General features: G+C 52.0%; 1 protein-coding gene across 2 annotated transcripts in view; it reads left to right on the top strand.

Moving 5' to 3' along the window:
• Positions 1–27938, top strand: part of CE4H1orf226 (chromosome E4 C1orf226 homolog) — a 283880-nt gene that overhangs the window by 72760 nt on the left and 183182 nt on the right. For both annotated transcript variants that reach the window (XM_043567575.1, XM_043567574.1), the window contains exon 2: positions 4484–4555. In XM_043567575.1, the coding sequence (XP_043423510.1) occupies positions 4484–4555 (72 nt within the window). The remainder of the gene's footprint in view (positions 1–4483; positions 4556–27938) is intronic.

The raw sequence follows: 27938 nt of genomic DNA, 5'->3' as shown, positions 1-27938 counted from the left end.
CAGGGATTGTCCAGGGTGGGATGGCTGATGCCTGTGATGTCGGAACACGGGTCAGGATCCAGGGCTCAGGCCTCTCCCGTCCCTCCTCAGTGTGGTGATTGTCCGTGGGGAGTGCACGGGGCGGGTGCGAATATGCTCATTCTTGGAGGATTCCAGCCAGGTAGGCGCGGTTAACCCGTGAGGAGGGCGTCCCTTATAGAGCCGCGTGTCGATGTTCTGCAAGAGAACTTTTGGGGGGGGGGGGATCGCGGGAGTGTTCCGGAGGGGGCCGCCTTCCCTGGCGGTCAGCAGAGGGAAGTAGAGGTGAGCAGAGGTCTGCAGGGCCCGTGGATGTTGGAGGGCTGGAGAGGGAGGGTAGATCGGTGCACAGGGAAGGCCCACGTGTAGAAGCTCTTGGGTGTAGGATGTGTTGTGGGCCCTTCCCAACGACGGAGAGGCCTGTGGTGTGAGAGGGAGCTGTGCCGTGCGGGCCCATGGGCAGTGTAAGCCCCACCGAGGGCTTTGACGGTCACCTTCAGAGTTGGCGGTGCACCCGAGGGTCTTAAGGGAGGAATACGGTCTAGTTTGCATCTGAGAGTGAGCACTGTGACGGCCTTGTGGGGAGTGGTTTGGAGGGGCCCTGGGGACAGTGGAGAAACCTGTGAGGAGCCACTGTGTAGATGGAGGGAAGGGTTTTGGGGGATGAGGTGGTGAGTGTGGGAGGAGAGGGACCCGGCAGGTCCTGGTCGGCCGCGCCGACTGGCTGTGGTGGCCAAGGGAGAAGCTCGTTTGGGGATGACTCCCAGATCTCAGGCTTGAACGACTGGTAGACGTTCTGGAGGCTGTTCGTCAAGATGAAGAAGCCGAGGTGAGCATGGCGTTTGGGGCACGTTTCCCTTCTGGAAACGAGCCTGTGGCACCCAGAGTCCTGCAGGAGAGGCAGATAAAGGGGATGCCCTTTCTGACCGACAACCCGTCACTGTGCATCAGCCTTTGACTGAAGGCAGGGAGTAGACTTTTGCCTGATCCCTGCAGGAGGTGACGGAAGCGAGGATCTTCAAAGGTTGTTAGCTCAGCAGGTGCATGAGGTTCAGGCCTGGGAGCCGACTTCCCGAAGGTGAGTGGGAAGCCTCTCTTCCGTTTACATGGATATGAGGGCCAACTTGGCCGCAGTTGAGCGCAAGTTGAGCGGATGTGAGGACCCGCCTCCAGCAGGGGGGGAGGGACTGGTCTCAGACCGTGTCTTACACTTTCTCCATCTCAAGATACTCGGACTGAAGTTCGTTGGGGAGGGGGTGATGTTCGTGCCTGAGACGGGTTGTTGCGAGGCCAGACTGGGACATCGTACTCGCTTGGCCGTCGGGTTTTGCCCCGAGGAATGGGCTTTCTGACCTGACCGCTCTCCGGCTTCCTTGGCGTTGTGGTTCTGCTTTTTGCCTCACGTTCTTGGTGTGAATATCTAGGTGTTGCCTAGATGTGGACTTGAACCCTACCTCGCGTGTCCTTTTCATCTCTTTGACCCTAAGGGACATCTGTAGTGGGGAATTTGACCCTGAGCTACACCTCTCGTAGGTTCCCTCCTCCGGACAGATTGTCAGGAGGGCGGATTTGTGACTTCGTGGGACTGGGAAGGAAGGCAGACCAGTGAGTGCGTGCGCGGTGTGAATTGAGTGTCGGAGGCTAATACGTGTGATGACCACGTGGGTGTGAGCGTGCGTGCACCGTACGTGTGTGAAGGTGTGTGGTGTGTGCACGGGTGGTGGCTGATGGAGCGAAGGAGGCAAGTGGGGACCGGTCCCCTCTGGGCATTCGTGTTCACGCTCAGGTGTGGATCTCACCAGGCAGCGTGCCGTCCTGGTGTGGCAGGGATCGGAGTGGGAAGACGGGCCGGGTCCCCGGGCTCACCTGTAACGAGCGGCCTTGCTCGGTCTCGAGGTCCTGGCTCTCACGTGACGGCTGAGGGAACACGAGCCCCTGGAGGTCTGGCTGCTCGGAGTTCAGGGAAGGAACCCTCGGGCCCGCAGGGTCTGGGACAGGGAGGGGGAAACTGCCCCTGGCTGGGGGCTCTGCGAAGATGGGTGGTCACAAGCCCGGGCTGCCGCTCTGGGCTGTGGAGGTCACGGACACGTTGCCTGATGCTGTGGGGTCCCAGCAGCGCTCAGAGAGGGGAGAAGCGCCATCCATATTTAAATCTGACCACACTCTTAGATCTAGGGGGCCTCATTCACCCAAGTGGGTTGCCAGACACTTTTTTAAAAAAAAATTTTTTTTTTCAACGTTTATTTATTTTGGGGACAGAGAGACAGAGCATGAACGGGGGAGGGGCAGAGAGAGAGGGAGACACAGAATCGGAAACAGGCTCCAGGCTCTGAGCCATCAGCCCAGAGCCTGACGCGGGGCTCGAACTCACAGACCGCGAGATCATGACCTGAGCCGAAGTTGGCCGCTTAACCGACTGCGCCACCCAGGTGCCCCACCAGACGCTTTTTCAACAGGTACATGGCTTCCCGCCCGCCGTGGTGGGGCTGTCCGCCTTGGGCCCACAATGCAATGGGCTCACAACTCACCACTGGCTGCTGGGACTGTGCTCCTCAGGGGATTAGCACAAACTGGATCAATCCTAGGGGAAACCTTTGGCAGTTTTTAGCTCTTGGGACCTTGCTTCCGGGGGCTAGCCTTCACTCTAAAATTTCAGAAAGAACCTTCTATTCCTATATAACCACAGGAAACGCATTTCTTACAGGGATGACTACCCTCTTCTTTTAATGCCATTTTTGCCCAGGCAGACTTTTAAGTTATTTAGAAGCTGTTGATTTCTAGGATATCCCCCAGGCTATTTTATATAATTTGAATGAAAAAAGGAAAGGCGTACCCCAATATCAGTATGGAATGGGATGGTGTATGTGAAGGAACCAATACATGTGCTTAAAAACGCCCCCCCCCCCCCCCCCCCCGCTTTTCTTGTTTCATCCTACTTAGGAATGATCTCAAGATCTTTCTGTACTTTTGGTCCAGCAGTCCTGCTTGTAGAAGCCCCGCCTACAGAGCTCTGGATGAGCTCGGAGGTATATAGATGAGGACGTAATGGAAGCAGTGTTGTTAATAGTGACATGTGTAGGGTTGGTGGCCACCACGCGTAACGTGACTGACTTGTACGTGTTGGCAGAGAAAAACGTCCAAGTTGTGTTTAATGTTAAAAAGTAGGGGCGCCTGGGTGGCTCAGTTGGTTAAGTGTCCGACTCTTGACTTTGGCTCAGGTCACGATCTTACGGTGTGTGAGTTCAAGCCCCGCGTCAGGCTCTGTGCCGATAGCGTGGAGCCTGCTTGGGATCGTCTCCCTCTCTCTCTGCCCCTCCTCTGCTTGCCCCCTCCCCCCCCTTCAAAATAAAGAAAAATAAAGTTAAAAAAAAGTTAAAAAGAAATCAAGTTGTAGGACAGTGCGAAGAGCGAACCTTTTTACGTAAAATAAATTCCTTTGTGTCTACGAATACATGTGCCCATCAGCATACAAAAAGAGTATGTCAGACTATCAACGGGCTGGGGGGGGGGTGTTATTTTGCTCAGCGTATTTCTACATTATTAGAATAGGATACCGTGAGGAAGTATCCATGTATTAAACATTAACCTGGATGTCATTTTGTGTTTTGAAACGTTTCAGAAGATTAAGTTTTCTTTTTTCTTTTTTAGAAGATTCAAATTTTAAATAAAACATAATTAGCGTGTTCCTGTCCTCCAGTTAGGAACTTAATCAAGTGTGTGAGGTCCCTAGAACATCGAGGGCTAACTCAATGAAGTGCCGTTAATTGAAAAAAGCACATATGGGGCGCCTGGGTGGCGCAGTCGGTTGAGCGTCCGACTTCAGCCAGGTCACGATCTCGCGGTCCGGGAGTTCGAGCCCCACGTCGGGCTCTGGGCTGACGGCTCGGAGCCTGGAGCCTGTTTCCGATTCTGTGTCTCCCTCTCTCTCTGCCCCTCCCCCGTTCATGCTCTGTCTCTCTCTGTCCCAAAAAAAAAAAAAAAAAAAAAAAAAAAAACACGTTGAAAAAAGAAAAAAGCACATATTCCTTTTTTTTTTTTGAAGGGGGGGGTCTGCTTGAATATAAGCAAAGCATATCTGTGTAAGACATTTTCTGCCTCCTCGCATTTGATCTTTACTGGAAACCCATTTTACAGGGGAGGAAATTGAGACAAAGGCCGAGCGCCTCCCCCCAAAGATAGCGGTGGGAGACTCATCCCACCCAAGTCTTTCTGATTCAGGAACCTGCTTGAACACCATGCTCGGCCTCATTTCTGATGAGGAGCAGGATGACAAGGGAAGCATTGGTTTCTTGCGTTGATTTGTATCAAGTTAGAAGTAGGCCCCGAACGAGACGCCCCTTTGGCTCTCGGTTTCCTCCTCCACAAAATAGGGAGCTTAACTGGATCTCCTTCCCTCCGCGAACATTCTGTGACCGGGGTCCCTTGCTGTCCCTCTTCTCAATGAGTGCTTGCTTCCTCCCCGCAGTACGTCGGAAGCCTGGATGTGCCGAGGCCCAACAGCAGAGTGGAGATCGTGGCGGCCATGCGCCGGATACGGGTGAGTGGCCGGAGGTGGGGCCGGGTGGGGTCCACTCGAGCATCTTAGCTGGTGCCCTTTTAGATGTGCTGGGGGTACCAAGGTGGGAGGCTGCGCCCACCGCCAACCGCAGACCCCTCTCCCTCCACTCTCCAGGGAAGCTGTTCTGAGTCGGGTGGTTCATCTGGATTAAAGGCCAAGGATTAAATTGATGTGGTGGCCGGAGGGACACTATCCCCCCCACCCCCCCACTCTTCCGCTGCCCCGCTGCTCCTGAAACGGAGGTGCACGTGCCCTTGAGGGTGTGTGGGGTCCGCTGGGGAGTGAGAGAGAATGCTGACGTATCTTTTTAATTCGGATTTTAGGGGAAATGTGTGATAATTAGCTGTTAATTGACTCAAAAACACTAAAAAGGTAAAGCAATTTATTGTGGTATGTAAAAAGGTTGACTTGAATTTTTAAGAACAAACGTGGGATTTCAGCATAATTTCCTCGATCAGTTGCTTTGGGCCCCGAGAGGGTGTGTGTGCGTTCTCTTGTGGCATTTCGGGCACCTTCTAGCAGCGTCTGGAAAACATTCCAGCCCGTTGCTTTCCGACTCTGGTACACAGAGCAGAGACTGAACAAAAACGAAGCTGCCTTCTGATCACCGTGAAGGAATTTGTCTGTGCGCTCTGCGTTGACATAGGAGCTACTTGAAATTTTGTACGTTTTGCAGGTAGGCTAAGCGATTGGTCAAATGGCATTGCATAACTTTTTGGAGAGAATGGGTGCCGGAGGTGGCTGGATTGGTCATCCAGGATGCAGCCTGTTTTGGGCTCTTTGTTTGCAGAAGCATCTACCACCTAAATGGAAAACGTGTAGCGGATGTTGGGAGCTCCAGTTGGCTGTTCACCAATTTTACTTCCAGCCAATTCCTCTCCCCTGCAGAAACCTCAGGTCGGGGACAGCAGATTTGGGAAGAAAATTAGCATGTTTGTCCCTGTTTATCTGAGCAGTTCGTTAGCCTATTAAAATAACTTTTTCAGGGCGCCTGGGTGGCTCAGTCGGTTAAGCGTCTGGCTCTTGATTTCGGCTCAGGTCATGATCTCACGGTTCGTGAGTTTGAGCCCCGCATTGAGCTTCCAGAACAGAGCCTGCTTGCCATTCTTTCTCTCTCTCTGCCCCTCCCCTGCTGGTGCATGCTCTCTCTCTCAAATAAAACGTTAAAAAAAACAACAACAACAAACCACTTTTTCACTGCCTTGATCTTCCCAATTCTTCAGCGTTTTTTATTAAGTTGTATTTGTTGAAACTATCAAAAAAACAATGCTCTTTTTCATGGTTGTGGGAATGAGTTGCTTCAAAGCACCTTCATGTGGGTTCATTTGATGTCCACAGCAAGCTGTCGAGGGGGGGGTCCTGTTACCCTCATTTTTTTTTAGATTAAAGCTCAGAGAGAGAGGGGTCCTGAGGAATCCTGGGGTCTAGGAGATGGTGGGCATGTGACCTGTGTGTAGTTCTCCCCTCGCTCTCGAGAGACTGAGATTCTTCATCCCTGTGGCTTCAGGCTTGGCATTAAGTATATTCCCAGGTCTTTCCTCTACTTTCTTCATCTTCCTGTTCAGATAGAAAGCCCAGCAGCCTTGGTTGGGGGGCGTCTGGGGGAGGCGTTCCCTGTGCTGGGATGGCCTGTGCTCTCACTATGGTTGGCGTTATTGCAGCCTGGGGCTGGCCTGTCCTTGGGGTTTCACTGAAAATGCCTCTTTTCTTCATGTCGGACTAAGACATGGAGGGGACTATGTTGTCATTAATACCTTTATCATAGTTAGAGTCCTGTCTCTGTTAATATTAGCCGTCAATGGAAATAGTTACCGCCCAGCACGAAGTATGTGTGAGGTGCTTCATTAGGCCTTATAGTCTAGAAATAATGATTCGCGACTACTCTAGGTGAGGCGAGGATACGATCGCATTTTGTAGGTGAGGAAACAGAGTTTGGGGGAGGTAGTTCTAGGTCAAGCTGCTGTCAGTAGGTGGAGCTGGGGCTCAAGCCCAGGACGGTGCTGCCGCCTCTGTGACCCTACTCTCGAATGATCTTTTGGGTGATCGGCCCAGTTGGCGAACCAAGGCTTAGGACGTGGAACTTCGCTAGCGAGGGAGTCCATGGCAGAAACACCACTTTGCGGAAGGAACAGAGCGTACCTCTGCAGAAGGCATCACCCCAAAGCTATGGAGGCCCCGGGGCATCCGGCAGGACTGGCCATGTGTTGGGGGCTGGAGTGGCCCCTGTCTCCTCTGCCCTTGTCACTTGTCAGCCCGTGTGGCCTTGTGCCAGCAAGTCCCTCCCCTGTGACCTGCTTCTAGCGCTTAATGAGCAAGCAGCTCATTAAATCAGAGGGAGAAACACACTGGCCAGAAAGCGGCTTGGTCTGGCCGGCCAGTCGCTTGTTTAGACTGGCCGCCATGACAGCAAGCGCTCTGGGTGTGCGTTTTACCCCGAAACCTCCAATTCACGGCTAGGTCCAGGCTGCTATTTTCTGCTCTCCCTTTCACAAGCTGTTTGGTTGTAATTACAGTTGTCAAGGACTAAGGCATGGGGTTTCTGTGTAAATGACCGTTCCTGACTTTGTTTCTCTGTGGAACGGTGCCAGGCCAGCGCTGGGCAGCAGACTCCGGGTTTTGGGTTGCTGGCTGCTCTGGCAGATCCAGAGACGCAGGCCTCCCAGCTTGGCCGGAGCGGAGTGCTGGTCCTCAGGTTATAGAAGGATGACTGGGTCTTACACCTGGGTGTCTTGCCAAGCCCTTGACCTGCCGGTCTCTCTGATCTCTCCGGAGCTCTGCACGGGACAGGGGATAGGGCATCAGAGAGAAGGGACCGGCCTGAGGGGGGCCAGATGCACCTTCAGAGCTGAGGCCGCAGCAGGTGTGTGGACCCCTGTCCCTTCCTCAGTCCCACACTGGAGTGTCGGCTCCCCACTGAGTGTTTGGACTTTGTTGGTGTGACCTGTGTTTTGTTCTTCCCTCTCTCTGCTTCTTCTTTGTCTTGCCATACAGATTTTCTCTTAAAATTTATGTCATGTGTTTTTGGCCTCTTTTTTCTTGTGTACTGTGCTTTTGAGATTTTTTAAAACAATGGTTAAAATACATTAAATGTGACTATTAAAAAAATTGTTTTCAATGTTTATTTTTGGGAGAGAGACAGCGTGGGGGGGAGGGGCAGAGAGAGAGGGAGACGCAGAATCCGAAGCAGGTTCCAGGCTCCGAGCTGTTCAGCATAGAGCCCGATGCGGGGCTTGAACCCGTGAACCGTGAGATCGTGAATTGAGCTGAAGTCGGACGCCTAACCAACGGAGCCACCCAGGCGCCCCGGCAACCACCTGTATTCTCTGTTTCTATGATTTCGGCTGCTTGGATACCTCATCAATGGAGTCCTGTTGTATTTGTCATTTCGTGACTGGCTTGGTTCCTGTAGCATAACGTCCCTGAGGTTCCTGTATGCTGTGGCACGTGGCGGGATTTCTCTCCTTTATAAGGCTGCGTAGTATTCAATTGTATGTGTGTAATGAACACATTTTCTTTATCCAGTCATCTGTTGACGGACGCTTGGGTTTCTTCCCCCTCTTGGCTGTCGTGAATAGTGCTGCCGTGACCATGGATGTGCAGATATCTCTGAAATGCTGCTTTGAATAATTTTGGGTCTCTACCCAGATGGGCGATTGTTAAATTATATGGCGATTCTATTTTTAATGTTTTGTATTGTCTTCCATAATGGTTGTACCATTTAAAACTGTCACCAGTGGTACGTGAGGGTTTCAAGATATTTTTTTTTTTTTTTCTCCTTAGTAACACACGAAACTTCTTGATGCTGGCCCTTTAAATAGATGGGCTTTCCTTTTCTGGACGGGATCTGTTGGGGGGCAGGGGGGTCTCAGGAAGCAGAGCATGCATTCCCGGTGACTGCTAGGTTGCTTGCTGTCACAGAGTCCTCCTGGCTGAACTGTCCCCATGCCAGGGCATGCGGGTTCCTCATACCGTACTTGTGAGGACTGGGCTTGGGGTTGTGGATGGCAGTAACTTTAATACCTGAGTTTTGAAGCATTTTGGAAACGCAGGTAAATGCAGGTAAATACACCGAGAGACCCTCAGTTGCTTCGTGCAAGTCCTTAAAACCGGCAACGTCTTTTCACGGATTTCAGTGCAGCCCTCGCTGCCTTGGGGCGGCCCTCCCCCACCTGATCGTTTTGTTCTTTCCTGTGTTCTAGGGCACCTCTCTTCTGTGGTTTTTGAGTGACTTTCCAATCTGTCAGCATGACAGCCTGTGCTCAGTAGACTTTTGTTGAGTGACTCAGAAAATTAATCTTAGATGATAACCACGTGAGCATAAGGCAGGGAAACCCAGGAGGGGTTGTGCCAAGACCGGGGGGGGGGGTGCGGGGGGGGCCGGGAAGGAGGAATGCTCTGGACTCCGGTGGGTGGGGAGCCAGGTGGGGCTCCAGCGTGGCACCTGGTGTCGCCTTATCTCCTTACCTTTGGAACGTGTAGTAGCTTCTAGAAGGGAAGCCCCAGGTGGGCAAGGGGAGAGGCATCTTGCTGCGCCTTTGGTGCTGGAGAGGGGACAGACAGCTGTCTTTGTGGCCAGAGACCGAATGTCTGTCTGTTAAAACACCAGGGGACAGATCCCCACAGCCGTGTATCCGCTTGTGACTCCTGGCCCTGAAGTCACTTGTATTGCTTGTATCCAGATGCGTTCAGAGATGCTTGGTCTCCCGCTGAGGCCCCTCTGGCTGTGGGCTGGATGAAGTCCCGGCCACATGGCAGACAGCTTTCACAGTGGCCCAGAAGGGGACCAGAGTTTTCTGTTTTTGCTTTTTTTTTTTTTTTTCTTTTAAATGTTTATTTTTGAGAGAGACAGAGCATGACCAGGGGAGAGGCAGAGAGAGAGGGAGACACAGAATCCAAAGCAGGCTCCGGGCTCCAAGCTGTCAGTACAGAGCCCGTTGCCGGGTTCGAGCTCACAAACCGTGAGATCGTGACCTGAGGCGAAGTCGGACACTTAACTGAGTGAGCCACTCAGGCACCCCCAGAGTTTTTGGTTTAATCGTGGCTTGATTTCTCAAGTGTGGCTGCTCAGGGGTGGTGTGGTCATGCGGCCTTGAACAGAATGGGCTGGTGACCAGGAAGTGGCCAAGTCCTCCAGTCGCCCACAGCTCCCTTCTGGGATTGCCGACTCTTCCAGAACTTTTTCTCAAGGGAAAAGAAAAAAAAAAACCAACCCCTTGGGAGAACATGAGTGAAATGCCGTCCAGAGAACATCCGGGTCCTGGGGGCTGGTGGGCTTTATGGAGCAGCGTCTGCCGTGGTGAGGGTCTCCTGTCCTTGCCCGGGTCTCCTTCCCCACGGCCGGTAAGTCCCAGCAGTCACGTCCTCACTGCGTGTAACCCACTGCATGTAACGTGGTTCCCGCAGCAGCATCTGCTCCTTTGTTGTTCATGGTCTTCCTCCTCGGGCTGGGAGCTGGCCCGTCCTCCTCGGAACACCGGTCACACAAAACTAGCACTCGCCACCCTAGCCTGGCCCTGTTAATTTCCCATGGCTGCTGTAACCAGTGACTACAAATGGAGAGGCTCAGAACGCCACAAGGTGATCATCTTGCTCGGGGGTCACAAATTTGAAACGGGGCTGAAATCAAGGAATTGGCAGGACTGCTCTCCTTCCTGAGGCTCCAGGAGCACATCTGTGTGCTTGCTTGTCCAGCTTAGAGGCTGCCTGGATTCCTGGGCCCGGACCCCCTTCCATCTCCCGAGCCATCAGCCACGGCACCCTGCCCTCTGCTCCGGGCCCCCTGCCTTCCCTTTCCCTTGTCCTCACACAGGTCTCTCCTTCCTGCCCCCACCCCACGACGATCCAGGTTTATCTCCCCTCTCAGAGCCCCAGCAGATCCCCTTTTGCCGTGTAGGGTAACCTAGTCATGGGTTTTGGAGACGAGGTTGGGGACCTCATGGGTGGCGGTGTCCCTACTCTGCCTGCCACAAAGGGGTCGGAGCGTTGGGCTTGTAGCAGGGATTGGAGAGATTCCACCCCTTTACTGAGGTGCCCTTGCGTGGGGCCAGGACGCCGTCTGCTCAGATCCCGCCTTCTGTGTGCTGCCTGAACGACCACACAAGGTTCTTACCCCATTGGCCTTTGTTTAATCATCGGTAAAATTGGGATGTCTTCTTGGCAGATAGATGTTACGGTTACGTGTGTGCGTGCAGAGCACTGAGCAAAGCCCTCGCGTGGGTGGTGCTCCGTAAATAATAGTTCCTTCCCCTCCTTTCTAGTGTGTATCGGGGAGGGACAGTGGGGTGAGAAGACTGTACAAGATGGCTGCCGGACACACACAGGCACCTGGCAAGTGTTTGCTAGAAAAGACCTCGTCAGCTCTGTGCATCAGTTCCTTTTTTCCCTTAGTCTGTAGATGAGTGTTTCTCAGAGGGGGATCCGTGGCACTCTTGGCATCTATGGGTGTGTTCTCCAGGGTCTGAGAGTCCTCTGTAAGAATTCAAAAAAATGTCCGTTTTCATTTGATCCTAGTAAAGTAACGTAAGCCTGTTCCGGCCTGTGGGAGGGCCCCCCTCTGCCCCAGTGCCTTCAGCTAATTTATGGTCCGCAGTTGTGTTTGTCTGCTGACGTTGGCACCAAACAGTTCTTCCGTCATCATCGTGCGCTGCGGAGAAAGAAAAGTTCATAATATGTCTATGATGAATTCCCGTAAGTTGTGGGACACGTGACTGTACTGTGCCCTGTTTGGAATTAAGACCGTGCAGCGGTTTGAGCGGAGGAAAGTGGCAGAGAATGGGTTCGGTGTGTGGGGCCTGGGACGGAAGGCAGGTCCCTGGGGCGCTGGTTGAGATGCTCGTGGCTGATGGGACTGGCACTTGTCCTGGTTAGTTCCGGCATCTCTTCTGATTCATTGGCACCTGAGCTTTCCTGGTTGTCAAAATTCCGAGTATCACCCCTGAGTTTGCGTACCCCAGACTTAGAAGAACTCGGGTGAGGTGGTCCCTTGGTCGCCTTATGAGCAGTGACGGGATTTCAGTGAAATAAACTCTTCTCTGAAGTTACTGGGCATATAAGTTGTGTTTAATTGAGAAATGTGTGCAGGCTGTGGATGTATGGGTACTTGCTGTGTAGTTTTAGGCCCTACGTATTGAATGATGTGACAAGCACGATTTGTTAGCGCTCGTTTTGGGAGCTGCTTTGTTGAGACCTAATCACATATCCTACAATTCACCCGTTTAACGTGTATATAATTCATCAGGTTGTAGTCTATTTCTGGTGTTCTGCTGCCATTACCACAGTCGATTTTAGAGCATTTTTATCACCCCGAGAAGAAATCCCACTTTTTTCTCGTTTAAATAATTTATTGTCAAGTTAGCTAACATACAGCGTATACAGTATAGTCTTGGCGTCGAGAGTAGATTCCTGTGATCCATTGCTTACCTACGACACCCAGTGCTCGTCCCAACAAGTGCCCTCCTCAGTGCCCATCACCCATTCTCCCCTCTCCCCCCACCCCCATCAATGCTCAGTTCTCTGTATTTAAGAGTCTCTTATTTGGGGCACCTGGGTGGCGCAGTTGGTTAGGTGTCCAACTTCAGCCAGGTCACGATCTCGCGGTCTGTGAGTTCGAGCCCCGCGTCAGGCTCTGGGCTGGTGGCTCAGAGCCTGGAGCCTGTTTCCGATTCTGTGTCTCCCTCTCTCTCTGCCCCTCCCCCGTTCATGCTCTCTCTCTGTCCCAAAAATAAATAAACGTTGGAAAAAAAAATTAAAAAAAAAAAAAAGAGTCTCTTATGGTTTACCTCCCTCTCTGTTTGTAACTTATTTTTCCTTCCTTTCCCCCATGGTCTTCTGTTAAGTTTCTCAAATTCCACATGTGAGTGAAAACATATGATCTCTGTCTTTCTCTGCCTGACTTATTTCACTTAGCAGAATACCCTCCCGTTCCATCCACGTTGTTGCAAATGGCAGGATCTCATTCTTAGAAATCCCACTTCTTAGCCAGCGCTTCTCAGTCTCTCCCTTGAGGCCCCCAGCCGCTAATCTATTTCCTGTCTTTATGGATTTCTCTGTTCTGGACATTTCCTATAAATGGCATCGTCAGTACATGGCCTTTGATGTCTGGCTTCTTCCACTTAGTGTGATGTTTTCGAGGTGCGTTTATGTTGTAGCACGTATCAATACTTCATTTCTTTTTGTTACTGAGTAATATTCCATAGTGCGGATGTGCCACATGTCATTTATTCAAATGCTGTTTGTGAAAATCTTTTTTTCTTTAAAAGCGGGCCAGACTATTAAACGTCCAAAAACACTTGATGTGGCTTGAATGGCGTGTGACGGGGAGGTTACTAGGGCTCTTTCTCAGCCAAACGAGAAAGGGATCATTGCTTTCTTAGGGATGCTGGGGCAAGGCATTCTCATCGATATGAAGAATAGTATGCTGATAGCATAACTTCATTTTTTTTCTGCGCTCCTTTAAAAAAGAAAAAGGTATCAACGTCTTTTGTGAGCCAATATCGTATTAGGCTCTGGGGATACGGCAGTCTACAAGACCAAGGGCTTGTCTGCCTGGAGCTTATATTCTGGTTGAGAGGGAGGTAGGAGATGGTTACCCTCCCGTGTCACATGTGACTTGTCTGCGGGAAGATAAAGCACCAAACAGGATAGATGGTGTCAGGAGGTAGGATGGGTGCTATTTTATTTTTTTTTTCAACGTTTATTTATTTTTGGGACAGAGAGAGACAGAGCATGAACGGGGGAGGGGCAGAGAGAGAGGGAGACACAGAATCGGAAACAGGCTCCAGGCTCCGAGCCATCAGCCCGGAGCCCAACGCGGGGCTCGAACACACGGACCGCGAGATCGTGACCTGGCTGAAGCCGGACGCTTAACCGACTGCGCCACCCAGGCGCCCCAGGATGGGTGCTATTTTATACAGATCGCCGGAAAAGGCCTCTGGGTTATGGTGACCTTGGAGTCTGTAGAGGTGTGAATACGGAAGGGAGGGAGGACTCTGTGAATCTCTGGAGAAAGATCTCCAGACAGAGGGAGAGAAGCAGTGCAAAGGCCCTGGGGCAGGAGTGGGTTTTGCTGAGAGAAGGAAGAAGGTCGTCAGTGTGGCTGGAGACTCAAGAGTCCCACGCAGGGAAGGCAGATTATACCTCGTGAGAATCTGGTTCACCAAGTGAATCCCTGGGTGCCTGACCACACGTGAGGAAATGCATTTATCTTTCCCCCGAATCCGTACCAGAGCGAAAATGCACCCTGCACAAGAAGTGAGTGATTCTGCTCCCGCAGTGAGTGATTCGGGAAGGATTTTAAAACTGGGGCAGAACTGCCAAATGCGTTATCCGTCAGCAGAGGAGTTAGTAAGAATCCGTTGTTACCAAAGCCAAACACCTGTCTTTATTACAGCCGTGCATGCTCAAGAGTAAGAAATAATGTAATTGGGTTTCCACGGAAGCATTTGCATACTGCCCAGCCCGGTCGACAGATTCTTGCACCGGCCCACTTAATACCTAAAGCCAGCAATGTTTATCCATCACACCAGGAGGATACGAAGAGCCCAAGTTCATTGCCGCCACAGCAGCCAGCCTTTGGGGACCCATGTGTAACTGACCAGCTGCTCCTTGTTTTGATGGCTTCTGTAGATTTTTAAATCTACCTACCATGATGCTTATTGTAACCATTTGTAAGTGCACAACTCAGTGGCATTAAATACGTTCACAAAACTCTGTACCCGTCACCACTACCTGTATCCTAAACCTTTTCATCGACCCCAACGCGAGCTGTGTACCCATTAAACATCACTGCCTCTTTCCCCTCAGCTCCTGGTAACCTCTATTCTGCCTTCTGTCTCTACGATTTTGCCTATTTTGGCTTCCTCCCCTAAGTAGAATCTCCTACAACACGTGTCTGCCTCTCTCTGGTGTATTTCACCACACAAGGTGTTTTCAAGGACCATCCATATTGTAGGGTATGTCAAACACTTGATTCCTTTTAATTGACTAGTATCTTTTCTGCACTGCACACACCACACAGGCTTTAGTGTGTGGCTATTTCCTCTTTGGATCTAAAGCCGTGTCCTCCGGGAGAGCGATGCACACCCCCAGACCAAGACCTCAGAACCGGCAGCTGAGGACCTGAGCCGCCGGGAGGGAAACCCCTGTCCCCTGCGGAGAGGTCCGATCCGTTACACAGGAGTCAGTGTTCACGTGCATTGTCCTCAAATTTTGGTTTCTAGTAACCCTGTAAAAAGCAGGTATTACCCTTGCTTTGCAGGTAAGAATGATCATAGAGAAGTGACTTGCTCAAACTAATGATAGTGATTTTTTTTTAAATGTTTATTTTTGAGAGAGAGAGAGAATGTGTGAGAAGGGGAGCGGCAGAGAGAGATGGGGACAGAGGATCCGAGGCGGGCTCCATGCTGACAGCAGAGAGCTCGACGCGGGGCTCCAACCCATGAACTGCGAGATCATGACCTGAGCCGAAGTCAGACGCTAACTGACTGAGCCCCCCAGGCGCCCCTGGATATTGTTGTCCTTACCAGTAATAACCAGATTTGAATATAGATTGTACCATTTGCTGTCACAGTGCTAGGTTCCATGCAAAGTGCTTCACAAGTGTTACTTGATCCTACCACAGCTCCGTGTGGCATAGGTGCGATCGTCATCTCATTTTATAGATGAGGAAACTGAGGCACAGAGAGGCTAACTAACGCGTCCCGAGTCACAGGGCTGGTATGGTTGTGGTATCACAACTGAGACGAGGCTGCAGCCTGCTCACTCCCGGCTCAGACATCCTGCTCAGAACCTCCGAGAATGTGCTGCCGGGCCCTGCTTTACCGCGTGTCGCTCCAGGCGGCATCGTCCGTGTCCCTGATTGTGCCTTTCTCTAGTCTGGGCACACGGCCAGACGTTGTACAGCGTGAGATGTCAAGAAGGCCATCGTCTGATTTTTAGAAACGACTTTTTTAGAGTTGGAGACTCGCACATCCTGTGCGACACCCCCCATTTGGATGTCCCAAAGGCTCCTTAAATTCACTGTGTCAGAAACGGAGCTCATCATTTTCGTGGTCTCTTCTCTTTGCTGGGAACCCTCTCCCGGGGTCGTTTCGCTCCTCGCACTCTCTTGCCTCATGGCAGGCATCTTATCCATGCAGGAGCGGAAGCCAGAAACCTCAGGGTCATAGACTCTTTTCTGTGTCTCTGCCCCCACATTCGTCACCCTTACCAGCTTTGCCTCTGAAATATTTCTCAATCGCGTGTCTCCCCGTGAGTCCCTGCCTGGGGAGGACCATGTCCTCTTACTGCTTGGACGGCTGCAGTAGCCGTTCACACGGCGGCTGGACCACATCCTATCTGTCCTCCATACGGCTGCCCAGCTCCTCTATCTAAAGGCCAGTCTGCAAGAGTTGTCTTGCTTAAAACCACTGGGCGATGATTCCTCACCTGCAGGCTGGAGCCTCAACTCCGTGCAAGACACATGGGGTGCTGCTGGGAAGCTCAGGCCACGTCGGTGGTCCTCTTGCTCGGAGGGCCCTGCGTGTGGCCTGTCCGGGGGTCCACCTCTGCTCTTCCCTCTGAGAAGCACCCCCTTCTCAATCAGGACTCAGCTGAACTTCTGCTTATCTTCTACAAGGCAGGGGGACTTTTCGTCCCTTTTGGAGGTCTCCCTCTCTGGAGACCTCTGTCTCTGCGTTTACCATGACGCATTTGTGTCCTGGAGGGCTCGGACTGTGATCATCATCCTGAGAGTCAAGGGGGAAGTTTCTCAGCTGCTAGCTCTTCTTAAACCAGGGCAACCCTGCAGGAATTAAAGGCAGTTGATGGGTGTCTGGTCCTTAGCGCGGGCTGGCCTGTGGTTGATAATCCAGTAGTTGGGGGCGTCTCCTTTCCAGCCCTGCTGGGGATGTGACGGGGACACGGAGTAGTTGCTTCGTGTAGGTTAAATGAAGTGCTACAGGAGGGGCGCCTGGGCGGCTCAGTCAGCTAAGCATCCGACTTCAGCTCGGGTCGTGATCTCGTGGTTTGTGGGTTCGAGCCCCATGTCAGGCTCTGTGCTGACAGCTCAGAGCCTGGAGCCTGTTTTGGATTCTGTGTCTCCCTCTCTCTGCCCTTCCCCTGCTTGCTTTCTGTGTCTCTCTCAAAAATAAACATTAAAAAAAAAAGACCCCGCGTGAAAGGCTTTGTAAACTGTCACGTGCACGTTGAGACAGGCGGTTGTTGGACCCAGAAGGCAGCGAGACGGGCGGCCCCGGACCCTCGCTGGTGCAGTCTCCCGCCTGGTGTCGCAACCCCGGGTTGAACCTGGTGCTTCCCTCCCCGGATCTCGATGGAAAACGTGCTGTGCCTGCCTATCCTGTATGGCAGCCGGCCCTTTGGCTTTTCAACAGTGTGAAGAATAATGGGGCAGCTGCTGTTCCCCCAGAGAGGTCCACGTGGCAGTCGGCTGCGGGGGTGACGAATCGCTTCTCCTTAGTGAACTCAACCCTGCTGTTGAGTGCGCTCTTAGCAGTTTCCTTAACCGCTAACCCTGCTGAGAAGAAGCGGCATTCTTTTTTTTTTTTTTTTTTAATGGTGCCATCTCCACGGGGCTTGATAGGTGGGTGAAGTGCACAATCCTGGCTTTCTCCTGCAGAGTGGGTCTTTGTTTACCCTGGCCTGGGAGATGCTGGAAGAGAAGGCAGTTGGCAGAGTTCAAGGTATGTGTTAATATTTTGAAATCGGACTCGGCGCCTTCTTCATTCTTCAGAGGTATGAACCTGAAAGCCCCGTCCTGGAAAATCCGGCAAAGAACAGGGAGGGGATGGTTTGATTTCTTCTAGGTGACCCGGGCACCCAGACCTAGACGCGCAGGCGTTAAGAGCCTGGTTCAACTGTAGCAACGGCAGCGTCGCCGTCATCAGTTGTCACGCGACAGGTGCCGTTCTGCGCGCTTGGCCTGCGGTGTCTTGCCGAACCCTCCCGGTCACGTGCCCAAGGTCACACACTCGCTCACTGGCCAGGAACCTGGCTCCAGAACCTGGGCTCCCCGCTGCTTCTCTAGGATAGACCTACATCCCCACCAAGTGCGCCCTTTGGAGATCATCTGTGGTTGGACGTCACGTGTTCGCACAGCGCGCGGCCTTGGCCTCCCTGCCGGGCTCCCCCCTGCGCCGGCTCAGCAGTGGTCTGCGTTTGCTCCTTCCCGTTGACAGTGGTGCCATCCCATCTCTGCTTCCTGGAGCTGCCGGGTGAGCCAGTGTGCCGAGGTGGGGCTCCCAAACCGACCCGTTCCTGCCCGGTCCTCGGCCGGGCTCCACTGGCACAGCCTCGGAAACAGCTGCTAACTGGGGTCAGGCCCCTCGGAGGGCGAGGGGACAGCAGGGGACCCGCTGGCTCGGAAGAGCAAAGGCCGAGAACCCGTATGCCGTTGGTGTGGGCGCCGTCTTGGGCTTGGGGGCGCCCAGAAAGGTCGGTCTGTCTCTCTTGCCTCCTTCCTTCATGCACCGAAGCACCAAGAGGAGGTCGTGGTGAGGACAAGATGGGGAGAGAGGCTCGGAGCCTCCAACCACGGTCTCCTCTAGGTGGTGGAGACCGCGGCTTATCGAATAAGGGGCTTCAGGGGCTGAGGTCGTGAGGGATTGGAATCCAGTCTGGCTCAGTGCGGGCGTCAGCGCCGAAACCGGGCCCGCTTTGGGGTCGGGCCGCCTGCCTGGTGTGAGGCTCGGACCCCAAGATTCTGTCCCACGCGGGGGAGCCGGGCTGGGCCGTCTTTGAAGCACCGGGCTTTGAGGTCAGAATAAAAGGTTGGCTTCTCCTGACCGGGATTTCCAAAGGAGCGCAGGACGCGAACCAGCAGGATGCCGGGTGCCGCTTCCGGATGAGACCCGCCGCGAGGGGGTGCCGGGCACCCCTCCGCCTCTCTGCGCTGCTGCCCCTGCTGCCCCGGGGCCCTGGCTCTTCTCCCGGCACCTGCCTTCTTGCGCCCCTGCCCCCGGTTTTCTACAGAGATCCCTCTCCTTCCTTCAGCAGGCATGACACTTAATTTGAGCAAGAGTTTGGCTGCCTTTACACAACTGCACCCTGCCAAGGGGCCAGTGGGGAGTCGGTAGCCGGGTCGTTTATTGAAAGATGTCATATTGATTTATGATTTTCACTTTAATCCACTCCCAGGCACCCCTGCATTTAATTGCCTGGCTGGGCACTCAGGCTGCTCCCTTAAAGAATCCAGTGCCCTGGGGTGCCCGGGTGGCTCCGTCGGTTGCACGTCCGACTCTTGAATTTGGCCCAGATCATGGGATCGAGCCCCCCATTGGGCTCGGCGCTGAGCATGGAGCCTGCTTAAGATTCTGTCCGTCTCCCTCTGGCCCTCTCCCCCACGCGTGCGTGCTCTCTCCCTGTAATTAAAAAAACAAGCAACAGAACCCAGTGTCCTGTCCCCAGAGAGAAGGGAGTTTCTCTTGAGTGTGCGTGCAGAACCGCTGTGTGCGTGTGGCTGGCGTGCGTCCGGCCTCACGGAGGAGGCTATGCTGGCAGGGCTGCAGGGCTTGTCTTGTCCACCAAGCATGTGGCTTCTGGACCAGCCGGAGGTCCGTCACGTTCCTGCTCAAACGCCTTCAGTGGCTCCCTATGGCCAGCAAGTGAAACCCGGAGTTCTCAGCGGGCGGGCAGGGACCAGCTGTGCCTGTCAAAACTTCTCTCCCATTGCTGTCCAGTTCTGTGGGCAAACTGACTTAAGAATAATTAGTCTTCGAACGTGTGGTGTCCGATGTGTCCCCCTGTCACGTGCTTCCCTGTCTCCAGAATTCTCTCCTTTTGCTGCCTGCCTATCGTCTTCGTCTTCAAGGCCCACGTCAGATGAAAACCTTTGCTAGGAAATTCTTGCGATTTCTGAGCCGTGGCTCAACTCAGCCGCCGTCTGTCTGTCTGTCTGTCTCTCTCTCCCCCTGTTTCCTCAGGGATTTCAGCCTGCTTTGTGTTATAATCGGTCGTTCGTATTGAATTGGGACTTGGTGAGAGCAAGTGACAACTGTTTGTTGGTCACACGCGTCCCGGCAGTGTGGGGTTCCGTGCCTGGGGGAGTGACACCGAGCATCTCTGGAGGGGTTCCCTCCGTGTTCAGTGCGCTAGTCCTCGCCGGAGCTTTCGAAGGTCAAGGCCGTGTTTAGTCCCATTCTGTCAGCTCAGGGCCAGCCAGGGGAAGTCGGGAGCCATTTGAGTCACCTTGCTGGCATGGACGCTGAGGGTTGAGAGTCCACTACCCAGGCCATGAACTACCCCACCCGTTAATGGAGTGCTATTTTTCTGTGAACCCACAGAGCAGAGTTTACCCCTGCCCAACGGGAGTCTTTTCTTTTTTCTTTTCTTTCAATAAGCTTTTTTTTTTTTTTTAAATGTTGTTATGTTTACAGAATTATTATAAAGAAAGTACAGGGAGTTCCTGTATACCCCCACCCAGTTTCTCCTCTTATTGGCACGGCACGTTGGGAAACCTGAATGAACCAAGTTCGATCCGTTGTTGTTGACTGAAGTCCATACTTGATGGCGATTCCTTAGTTCTTCCTAATGTCCCTTTTCCAGGATCCCATCTGAGATAGCACATGATATTAAGTCATCATGTCTCCTTAGGCTCCTGTCGGCTGTGACGGTTTCTTAGCCTTCCCTCGTAGTTGATGACCTTGATAGTTTTGAGGATTCCTTGTTGGGCGTGTTGTATAGGATGGGGGGCTCAGTTGGGTAAGCGTCTGACTCTTGGTTTCCGCTTGGATCATGATCTCATGGTTCATGGGATGGGGCCCTGTGTCGGGCTCTGTGCTGACAGTGCTGAGCCCTCTTGGGATTCTCTCTCTCCCTCTGCCCCTCTCATACTTGTGTGGGATCTCTCTCTCTCTCTCTCTCTCTCTCTCTCTCTCTCTCTCAAATAAATGCGTAAAAAAAAAAAAAAAGGCCGCTCAGTTGGGATTTATCTGGTGTCATGAGTGAACTAGGGTGTTTGGGGAAGAACAGAGGTGAAGGGTCGTTTCTCAGCACATTCTGTCACGGGCCCCTTCTGTCCCTATGACTTAATTGCGGTTAACGTTAACCTTGATTACATGGCTCGAGGTAGCGTTTGGGAAGTTAGTCTTTCTCTTTCCCACTTGCTTTACTGTCCTCTCTGGAAGAAAGTCACATGTAGTCCATAGTTACAGAGTGAAGAGTTAGGTTCCTAAGGACGGAGTATCTAGCAAGTTGTATGGAATGCTGCCTGGGGATTTGTCTGTCCTCCTTTACTTTGCTTCTTCAAGTGTTTATTTCCGTGTGGACTCGCTGATCCTTATTTCACACTCTGGGTAATAACTTTCTTTAGTTTGTTGCTCACATTGTCTCCGCTTTGCCATTGAGCACTCTTCCCCTTTTTCCTATATCCCCTGGATACGATCCCATCGTTGTGGGGTTTTTTGAGTGCTCCCCTGCCCCCCCGCACTACAAGGTGCTCTAGGCTCATGTAGATTTCCTGACCTGGTTCTAGAATCCATCATTTCTGTAAGGAGCCTTGACTCCTTTCATTGGAGAATGGTGCCGGGAAAGCAAGATGTGGGCCCCAGGTGCGCGTGTGTGTTCCTGATGCAACTTTGCTCCTAGGCCCCTCAGCTGTCAGAGCAACACAGGCAGGCGTACAAGAGTTTGTGCACACGTACCGTGCTCCGTCACTTTCTCTGCATAACCACCTGTATCTGTGTTAAGCTCGACGTAAATTCCTGCCGGGCCTCCGGGTCTAATCGCTCCCACATGACTCATGCCAGCCTTCTCCCTTTGCTTAACTGGGACTTCCTTTTCCAGCGGTGAGAAAACTCCCTCCATGCATTCCCTTCGTCGTCCAGTTCCAGTGCAGCGGTTTAAGAATCGTGAACCTGCGGGGAAGCACTGGGTCAACTCTCACGCAATGTGGACGTACGCCTCCTCCCGCCTCTGGTGTGACAGATCCCACACCTTTCCAGCGTCACCTGGGTCAGCACCTTACTCCCCACCTCAAGTGACGCCGCTTCATACGTTCGTGATATGTTTAGATTCTTGGGTCCCAGTTTGCCTTCCTGCCCGGGACTCCCCCTCCTGCGCCTGCCACATGGTTTTAGTCCTAATCGAGTGCATTAAGGGTTACTCCAGTGCTGTGACGTTCTCCGGGGTTTTGACGAACGCTTAGATGTACTGTATTTACCATTGCAGGGTCACACTGAGTGACTTTCCCACCCTAAATAAGCCCCTATGCTTTACCTGTTCAGCTCCCCGTATTTGCAGTTCCCTGGCCACCACTGCGGGGCCCGTCTCTCTAGCTTTGCTTTTGCCAGAATGCCACAGGGTCACGATCACGGTGGGCAGCTTTGGCATACCGGCTTCTGTCACTTAGCCATACGCATTTAAGATTCATCCACGTCCGTGAACAACTCAGGCAACGACAGATGTTGGCGAGGATGCGGAGAAAGGGGATCTATTTTGCACCGCTGGTGGGAAGGCAAACAGGTGCAGCCGCTCTGGAAAACAGTATGGAGGTTCCTCAAAAAGCTAAAAATAGAACAACCCTACGACCCAGCAATTGCACTACTAGGTATTTATCCAAAGGATACAAAAATCCTGATTCGAAGGGACACATGCACCCCAACGTTTATAGCAGCACTGTCGACAACAGCCAAAATATGGAAAGAGCCCAAATGTTTACTGACTGATGAATGGATAAAGACGATGTGGTGTATGTATACAGCGGAATATTCCTCGGCGATCAAAGAGAACGAAATCTTGCCATTTGCAACAATGTGGATGGAACCAGGGTGCATTATGCTAAGAAGATAAGTCACTAAGTCCGGGAAAGACAAATACTATATGACTTCACTCATACGTGGAATTTAAGATCCAAAACAGATGAACATAACGGAAGGGAAGCGAAAATAAGATAGAAACGGAGAGGGAGACAAACCATAAGAGACTCTTAAATACAGAGAACAAACTGAGGGTTGCTGACAGGGGAGGTCGGTAGGGGGATGGGCTAAAGGGGTGATGGGCATTAAGGAGGGCACTGAGTGGGATGAACACTGGGTGTCCTATGTACGTGATGAATCACCAAGTTCTATTCCTGAAAAAAAAATACATTTTGATTAAAAAATAGAACATAACCAAAATATGAAAAATGTGTCCACTGTAAAACAGTGGATGTAACTGAATGTCTAGCAGTAAGAAAATATTTGATTTACAGACCATCCATAAATGAATTATAATGTAGTCACTAAAATTGTGTTCAACTATTTCTAGGAAGAAGAAATGTTTAGGCTGTAATGTTAAGTGGTAATAAAAGGTATTAAAAAAAAGAAGATTCATCCATGTCTGTGTGTGGCTTGCCTCTCACTGCTGGGTAGCGTTCCGAGCCATTGACCTACCACTTCCTGGTCACCGGTTCACTGTTCTTCATTGAAGGGCAGCTTCGTTGCTTCCAGAGTTCGGTTCGGGAATGAAGCTGCTGTCAACGGCCTGCAGATTTTTACGTGGACCTAAGTTTTCAAGCCAATTGGACAAATAATCTGGAGGGATCTGCCTGCCCTCATTCACCCGGACAATGTCAGCAGCCTCGGCAAACGGACTAGTTCTCTTGTGGAGCTGCCCAGATGCTGACGTTCTCTTTTTCTTCTTCCCTTGTTTATGAGCGGTGAGCCTTGCCCCCTGTGTTGCTGAGAACTTTTTTTTTTTTTTTTATTCTGGGACGTGATGTGGGCGCACAGGGCGGTGATGATGTGATTTGGAGCAGGCCTGGAGGAATCGGAAAGGAGCTTAACATGCTCCCTGAAGCCATTTTCACCTTACTTGGGTGTGGCGGGAAGGCCACCAAACCCGGGGGAGTTTCCCCGCAGCAGAGCCGGCCACCCTGCTGTGACACAGGGGGAGAAGCTGGCTCACACGTGGCTGACCCGGGTCACCTTAGGGTGGCGAATGTGTTCTGCGGGTGGCTGGGTTACCGAGTCACTGCCTGAGGACAACCAGCCCCAGGATCAGTGCTGTGCACCTGCCCGCCTAGGTTAGCTACACCCACTTTGCAGGCAGGTTGCTGGCCTGCACGGGTTTTAGGTTGAGACATATCCTAAAGTTCACCTACTCTTATTTTTGAGACACACGTGCTGACTACCTTGCCAGGTAGTAAAGGCCGTGTCTGTTTTTTCCATCCGTTATTTAATCCTCTTAGCGACCTTAGGAGGTAGGGTTTTCCATTTTATAGCTGAGCAAAGAGAGGCCGAGAAGGTCGAATAGTTAGGGACAGACTTAGCATTTAGATTTCTGTCTCTGGAGATCGGGACGTCTCTGGATGGCCATCTCTGGAGAGAAGGATGACCCTAGGAGATGATATCCATGGGCTGGCGGGGCTGGAGACTCACATGGCCGCACGGCTGGGCGGCCACTGCCGCAGGAAGGATGGGGCCCTGGCCCACGGGCTGTGACTCCTCCCGGGACGCCGGGCCGGTGCTGGCTTACTCAGCCTTCCGTTGTTTTCATTACGGGAAATCACGGAACATGCGAAAGCTGACCCGAAGAGTTACTTAGGCCCGTCACTCACGTACTGGAATTTCTGCCTTCTCTGTTCTGTTCCTCAGAGCTCCTCCTTTAGCTTCATTCCCTTTCTCTCTTGGCGAAGAGTGTTTCAGAACGACATTGATGACAACGGGGTTACCATTGGCTCCTCTCCCCGGTCTGATGTCTCTCCTCCGTTTGGATGAATTTCTCACCATTGCGTATCACGTGGCTGCAGGGTGTTTATTTTACTGAACAAATATTTGTATTGTCACAATCCCATCCGTACCTTTTTCTACGTCCTTCACAAATAAGAACCTGTTTATTCCTTCTAGTGATCTTATAAAACAGGTATTCTTTCTTTTTTTAATTTAGAGAAGTTCTAGAGTTAAATTTTTTTTTTTTTTTTTGGATAAAGATTTTTCATTTGGAGATGATGAAACCAAGGTGCAGAGAGGTTGAGTAACGTGCCCTGAGTCATGCTACTAGTAAGTGGTGTCACTGGCCTTCAGACCCAGGCTGTGTGGTTTCATAACCCCGGGCTCTTAATTGCCACCTTGTGCTAGAAATAGGGTTAATTCACATGCCATTAGTGTTTCCTGTTTCCTGGTACTGCTAAGATTCAGGAAGGAAAAAATGAGCTCTTGGCCTCCAGACTCTGCCCCTACCCCCCCACCCCCCCACAGTATGGTGGGGAGAAGAATCTGGAAACCAGTAGCTGTAGCAAAGAAGGTAAGTGCTGTGTAACAGTCGTGTGGAATATGAAAGATCATGCAGGAACCCCTGTGGGAGCCAGGGTTGGCCTCACAGAGGCTGTTCTCCAGAAAGATGGATGGTTGGGCGGGGGGTGGCGGGGGTCACCTGAGTGGCTCAGTCAGTTAAGTGTCCGACTCTTGATTTCTGCTCAGGTCACGGTTTCACAGTTCATGAGTTCGAGCCCCGTGTTAGGCTCTACACTGATAATGAGAAACCTGCTTGGGATTCTCTCTCTCCCTCTTTCTCTCTCTGCTCCTACCCAGCTCGCACTCGTCCTCTCTTTCTCAAATAAATAAACATTAAAAAAAAAGGGAGGGGGGATGGGTAAGGGGCAGGGAACTCCAGGCCGATGGAACCCCCTGGGTCTCAAGGGGAGAGTGGGAGAGAGAGGCATGTGGCCGTGGACTCCTTGGGCACCAAGACTGTGAAGGCACTGCCTTGCTTGTGAAAAAGCATTGACTTCATCCTGCTGGTGCCAGGGGGCTACGGATGCCTTCTAACTGGAACACGGTGAGGTGTGCGTGTTACCGAGCCCTCTCTAGGGGCGGAGTAGAGAATGGATCCAGGGGAGAACAAGACTGGATGCCATGTCATTCGCGCTGTGACAGGAGGTGCTGGACCTAGCAGAGCCTTGGCGGTGGAAATGGGGAGCATGTGTTTGAGGGTGGGGACCAGCGGGCTCCAGAATTACGGGGTCACCTAGGAAAGCAACAACGTTTGTAACATCTAATGGTCCTGATGGTAAATGTGCCCTAACCTGACCCCCCCCCAGGGCATCATGCTCTTGTATAATCCCCCCCAACCCCACCGAGATTGTGTCCCTTTGTAGAAGATGGTGTTTGGGGGCACCTGGGTGGCTCAGTCAGTTAAGCATCTGACTTTTGATTTCGGCTCAGGTCACGATCTCACAGTTTGTGGGTTTAAGCCCTGTGTCAGGATCTGTGTTGACAGCGCAGGGCAGGGCCTGCTTGGGATTCTCTGCCGCCCCCCCCCCCCCCCCCCCCCGCCAATATAAAAATATAGAAAACCAGACTTTTGGAGTAAGAGCTGCTCCTGATGGCTTTGAGGAAGTGAGGGGTCATGTGGACAGGACAGGTGTGTAGGAACTGAGTGACCCCCCTAGCTGACAGCCAGAAAGAAAATGGGGGCCTCAGTCCTATAGCTGCCGGGAACTGAATTCTGCCAACAACTGGGAGCTTGGAAGAGGACCCCGAGTCCGGAATGGAACACCGCCAAGGCCACACGGGAACAGCCCGTGAGACCCTGAGCAGAGGACTCCAGCTGGGTCTGGGGAACCAGGGAGATGATAGATGTGGTTTGTTTTAAGCCTTGAAGTTTGTGGTAACTTGTTAGGAGGCCACAGAAAACTCCCGTCGCCCCCATTCGGTTTCTTCCCCTGAACACTGGCCTCTCTCCTGGCCCGTCCTCAAGGGCTGTACTGCAATACAATGCAAATTCCATGCAAATGTATTAACATGTGAAATTGCAAATCTTGCAAAAGATGTGGGATTACAGATAGTCAATAAGGATCGCTGGAGGACGGCTCACACCAGACAAATGAGGCCCAGACAGGGTTAGATCCTTTCATAATTGGTGAGAAAAACAACCAGCACGCTGACAAGAAACTGGCTTCCAAAGAGGATTTGAATATCTTTGGATATTAAGAAATACCTCTGAGAAAGTGTAAGCCCTGAAATAATTTTTGCAAAGGTTACCCTCTTACGGTAAGTAGCGTGTGTGCAAGTCAGAGGTGAAGGGTTCACCCTGTTGTCGTCACGTTGGAACAAAGGGGGAAAAGCACACCGGTACATCGATAATCAACGCTTGCTCCAGCGGAAGATGTCAAAATTCGCCGTAACCTCGGTGTTTCACGTCTTGATACAGTGGCTTGCGTTTTCATAAGCGCGTTTATGTACTTTTTGACTTCATTTTAAAAGATGAAGTCTTGGTCAGCCCTTTTACTTTCCATTCGAGGGACCCCGAATGGAAATGAAAAGGTCCCCCTTCCCATCTGCGTTGGGCTTGTGTGTTTCCCACTGTTTCCACAACCGTTTTAGTTTTCATCCTCAGAGCTGTAGCGCAAGACGGCTGGGGAGCCTTCCTCATGGACTCGCCAAGGAAGCCAAGGCCCAGAGAGACCAGAACCCGGTGCCATGTTTGTGACTCGCAGGCCCCGAATGAGATCAGTTATTAGCCGCGATCGCTATTACAGGGTCTCCGCTGACAGTGTCTGCTCTCTGATGGGACGTTCGGTTGTCGACGTTCACATGTATGTAATCGTTCCAGTTGGTCACAGCCCTGTGAGGTTGGAGGAAACTGAGGCTTGGATGGGCCGATTGCTTCTGGTGAGCGGAGCTGGGATTTGAACTCTGCTCTTCCTCACTCCCAACACCTCTTTCCTCATTGCGGGGCGTTCCAGCGATTGTCCTTTCTGCCCCCCCGGCACTGTGCCCAGCCTACTAGGAAAGGTCCCTAGAGGATGCCTGCGGAGAGCCCGGCCGCCCTGTCTCCCCACCGCTCCCCGAGCCGGACAGAGACGAGCGGCTTGGGTGACAGGGAGGCTGCAGCCTTGTTGGTCATCCTGCAATGAGTCACGGGATCCCAACCGTTGACCAGTCAAGAAAGATAGTCTCTGTTATTTCCTACTGCTGTGATAAATTACCACAAATTCAGCGACTTAACATAAATTTATTATTTTACAGCTGTCGGAAGTCAGACACGGGTCTCCCTGGGCTAAAATCAAGGTGTCTGCAGGGTCATCGTGTCCCTTCTGGAGGGGAATCCATTTCCTCACCTTTTCCAGCTTTCAGAGGCTGCTGCTATCTGCTGGCCTGGGGCCCCTTCTTCTGTGTTCAAAGTCAACATGGTCATATCTCTGACCATTCATTCTTCCATAGACGCTTCCCTCACACTCCTGCCTTCCTCTCCCATCTTTAAGGACCCTTGTGATTACATTGGGCTGCTAGATAATCCAGGATAATGTCTCCATAGGATACTTGACTTAATCATGTCTGCCAAGACCCTTAAGGGCCGGGGAAAGTAGCATATTCACATGTTCTGGAGATTAGGATGTGGACATCCTTGTTGGGGTGGGGGAGTTATTTTGCCTATCCCAGTATCTATT

This window comes from Prionailurus bengalensis, chromosome E4 (genome assembly GCF_016509475.1).
Source record: "Prionailurus bengalensis isolate Pbe53 chromosome E4, Fcat_Pben_1.1_paternal_pri, whole genome shotgun sequence".
In the NCBI taxonomy this organism is placed as follows: domain Eukaryota; kingdom Metazoa; phylum Chordata; class Mammalia; order Carnivora; family Felidae; genus Prionailurus; species Prionailurus bengalensis.
The sequence above is the reverse complement of the archived record's forward strand: the minus strand, read 5'-3'. Positions and strand labels throughout refer to the sequence as shown.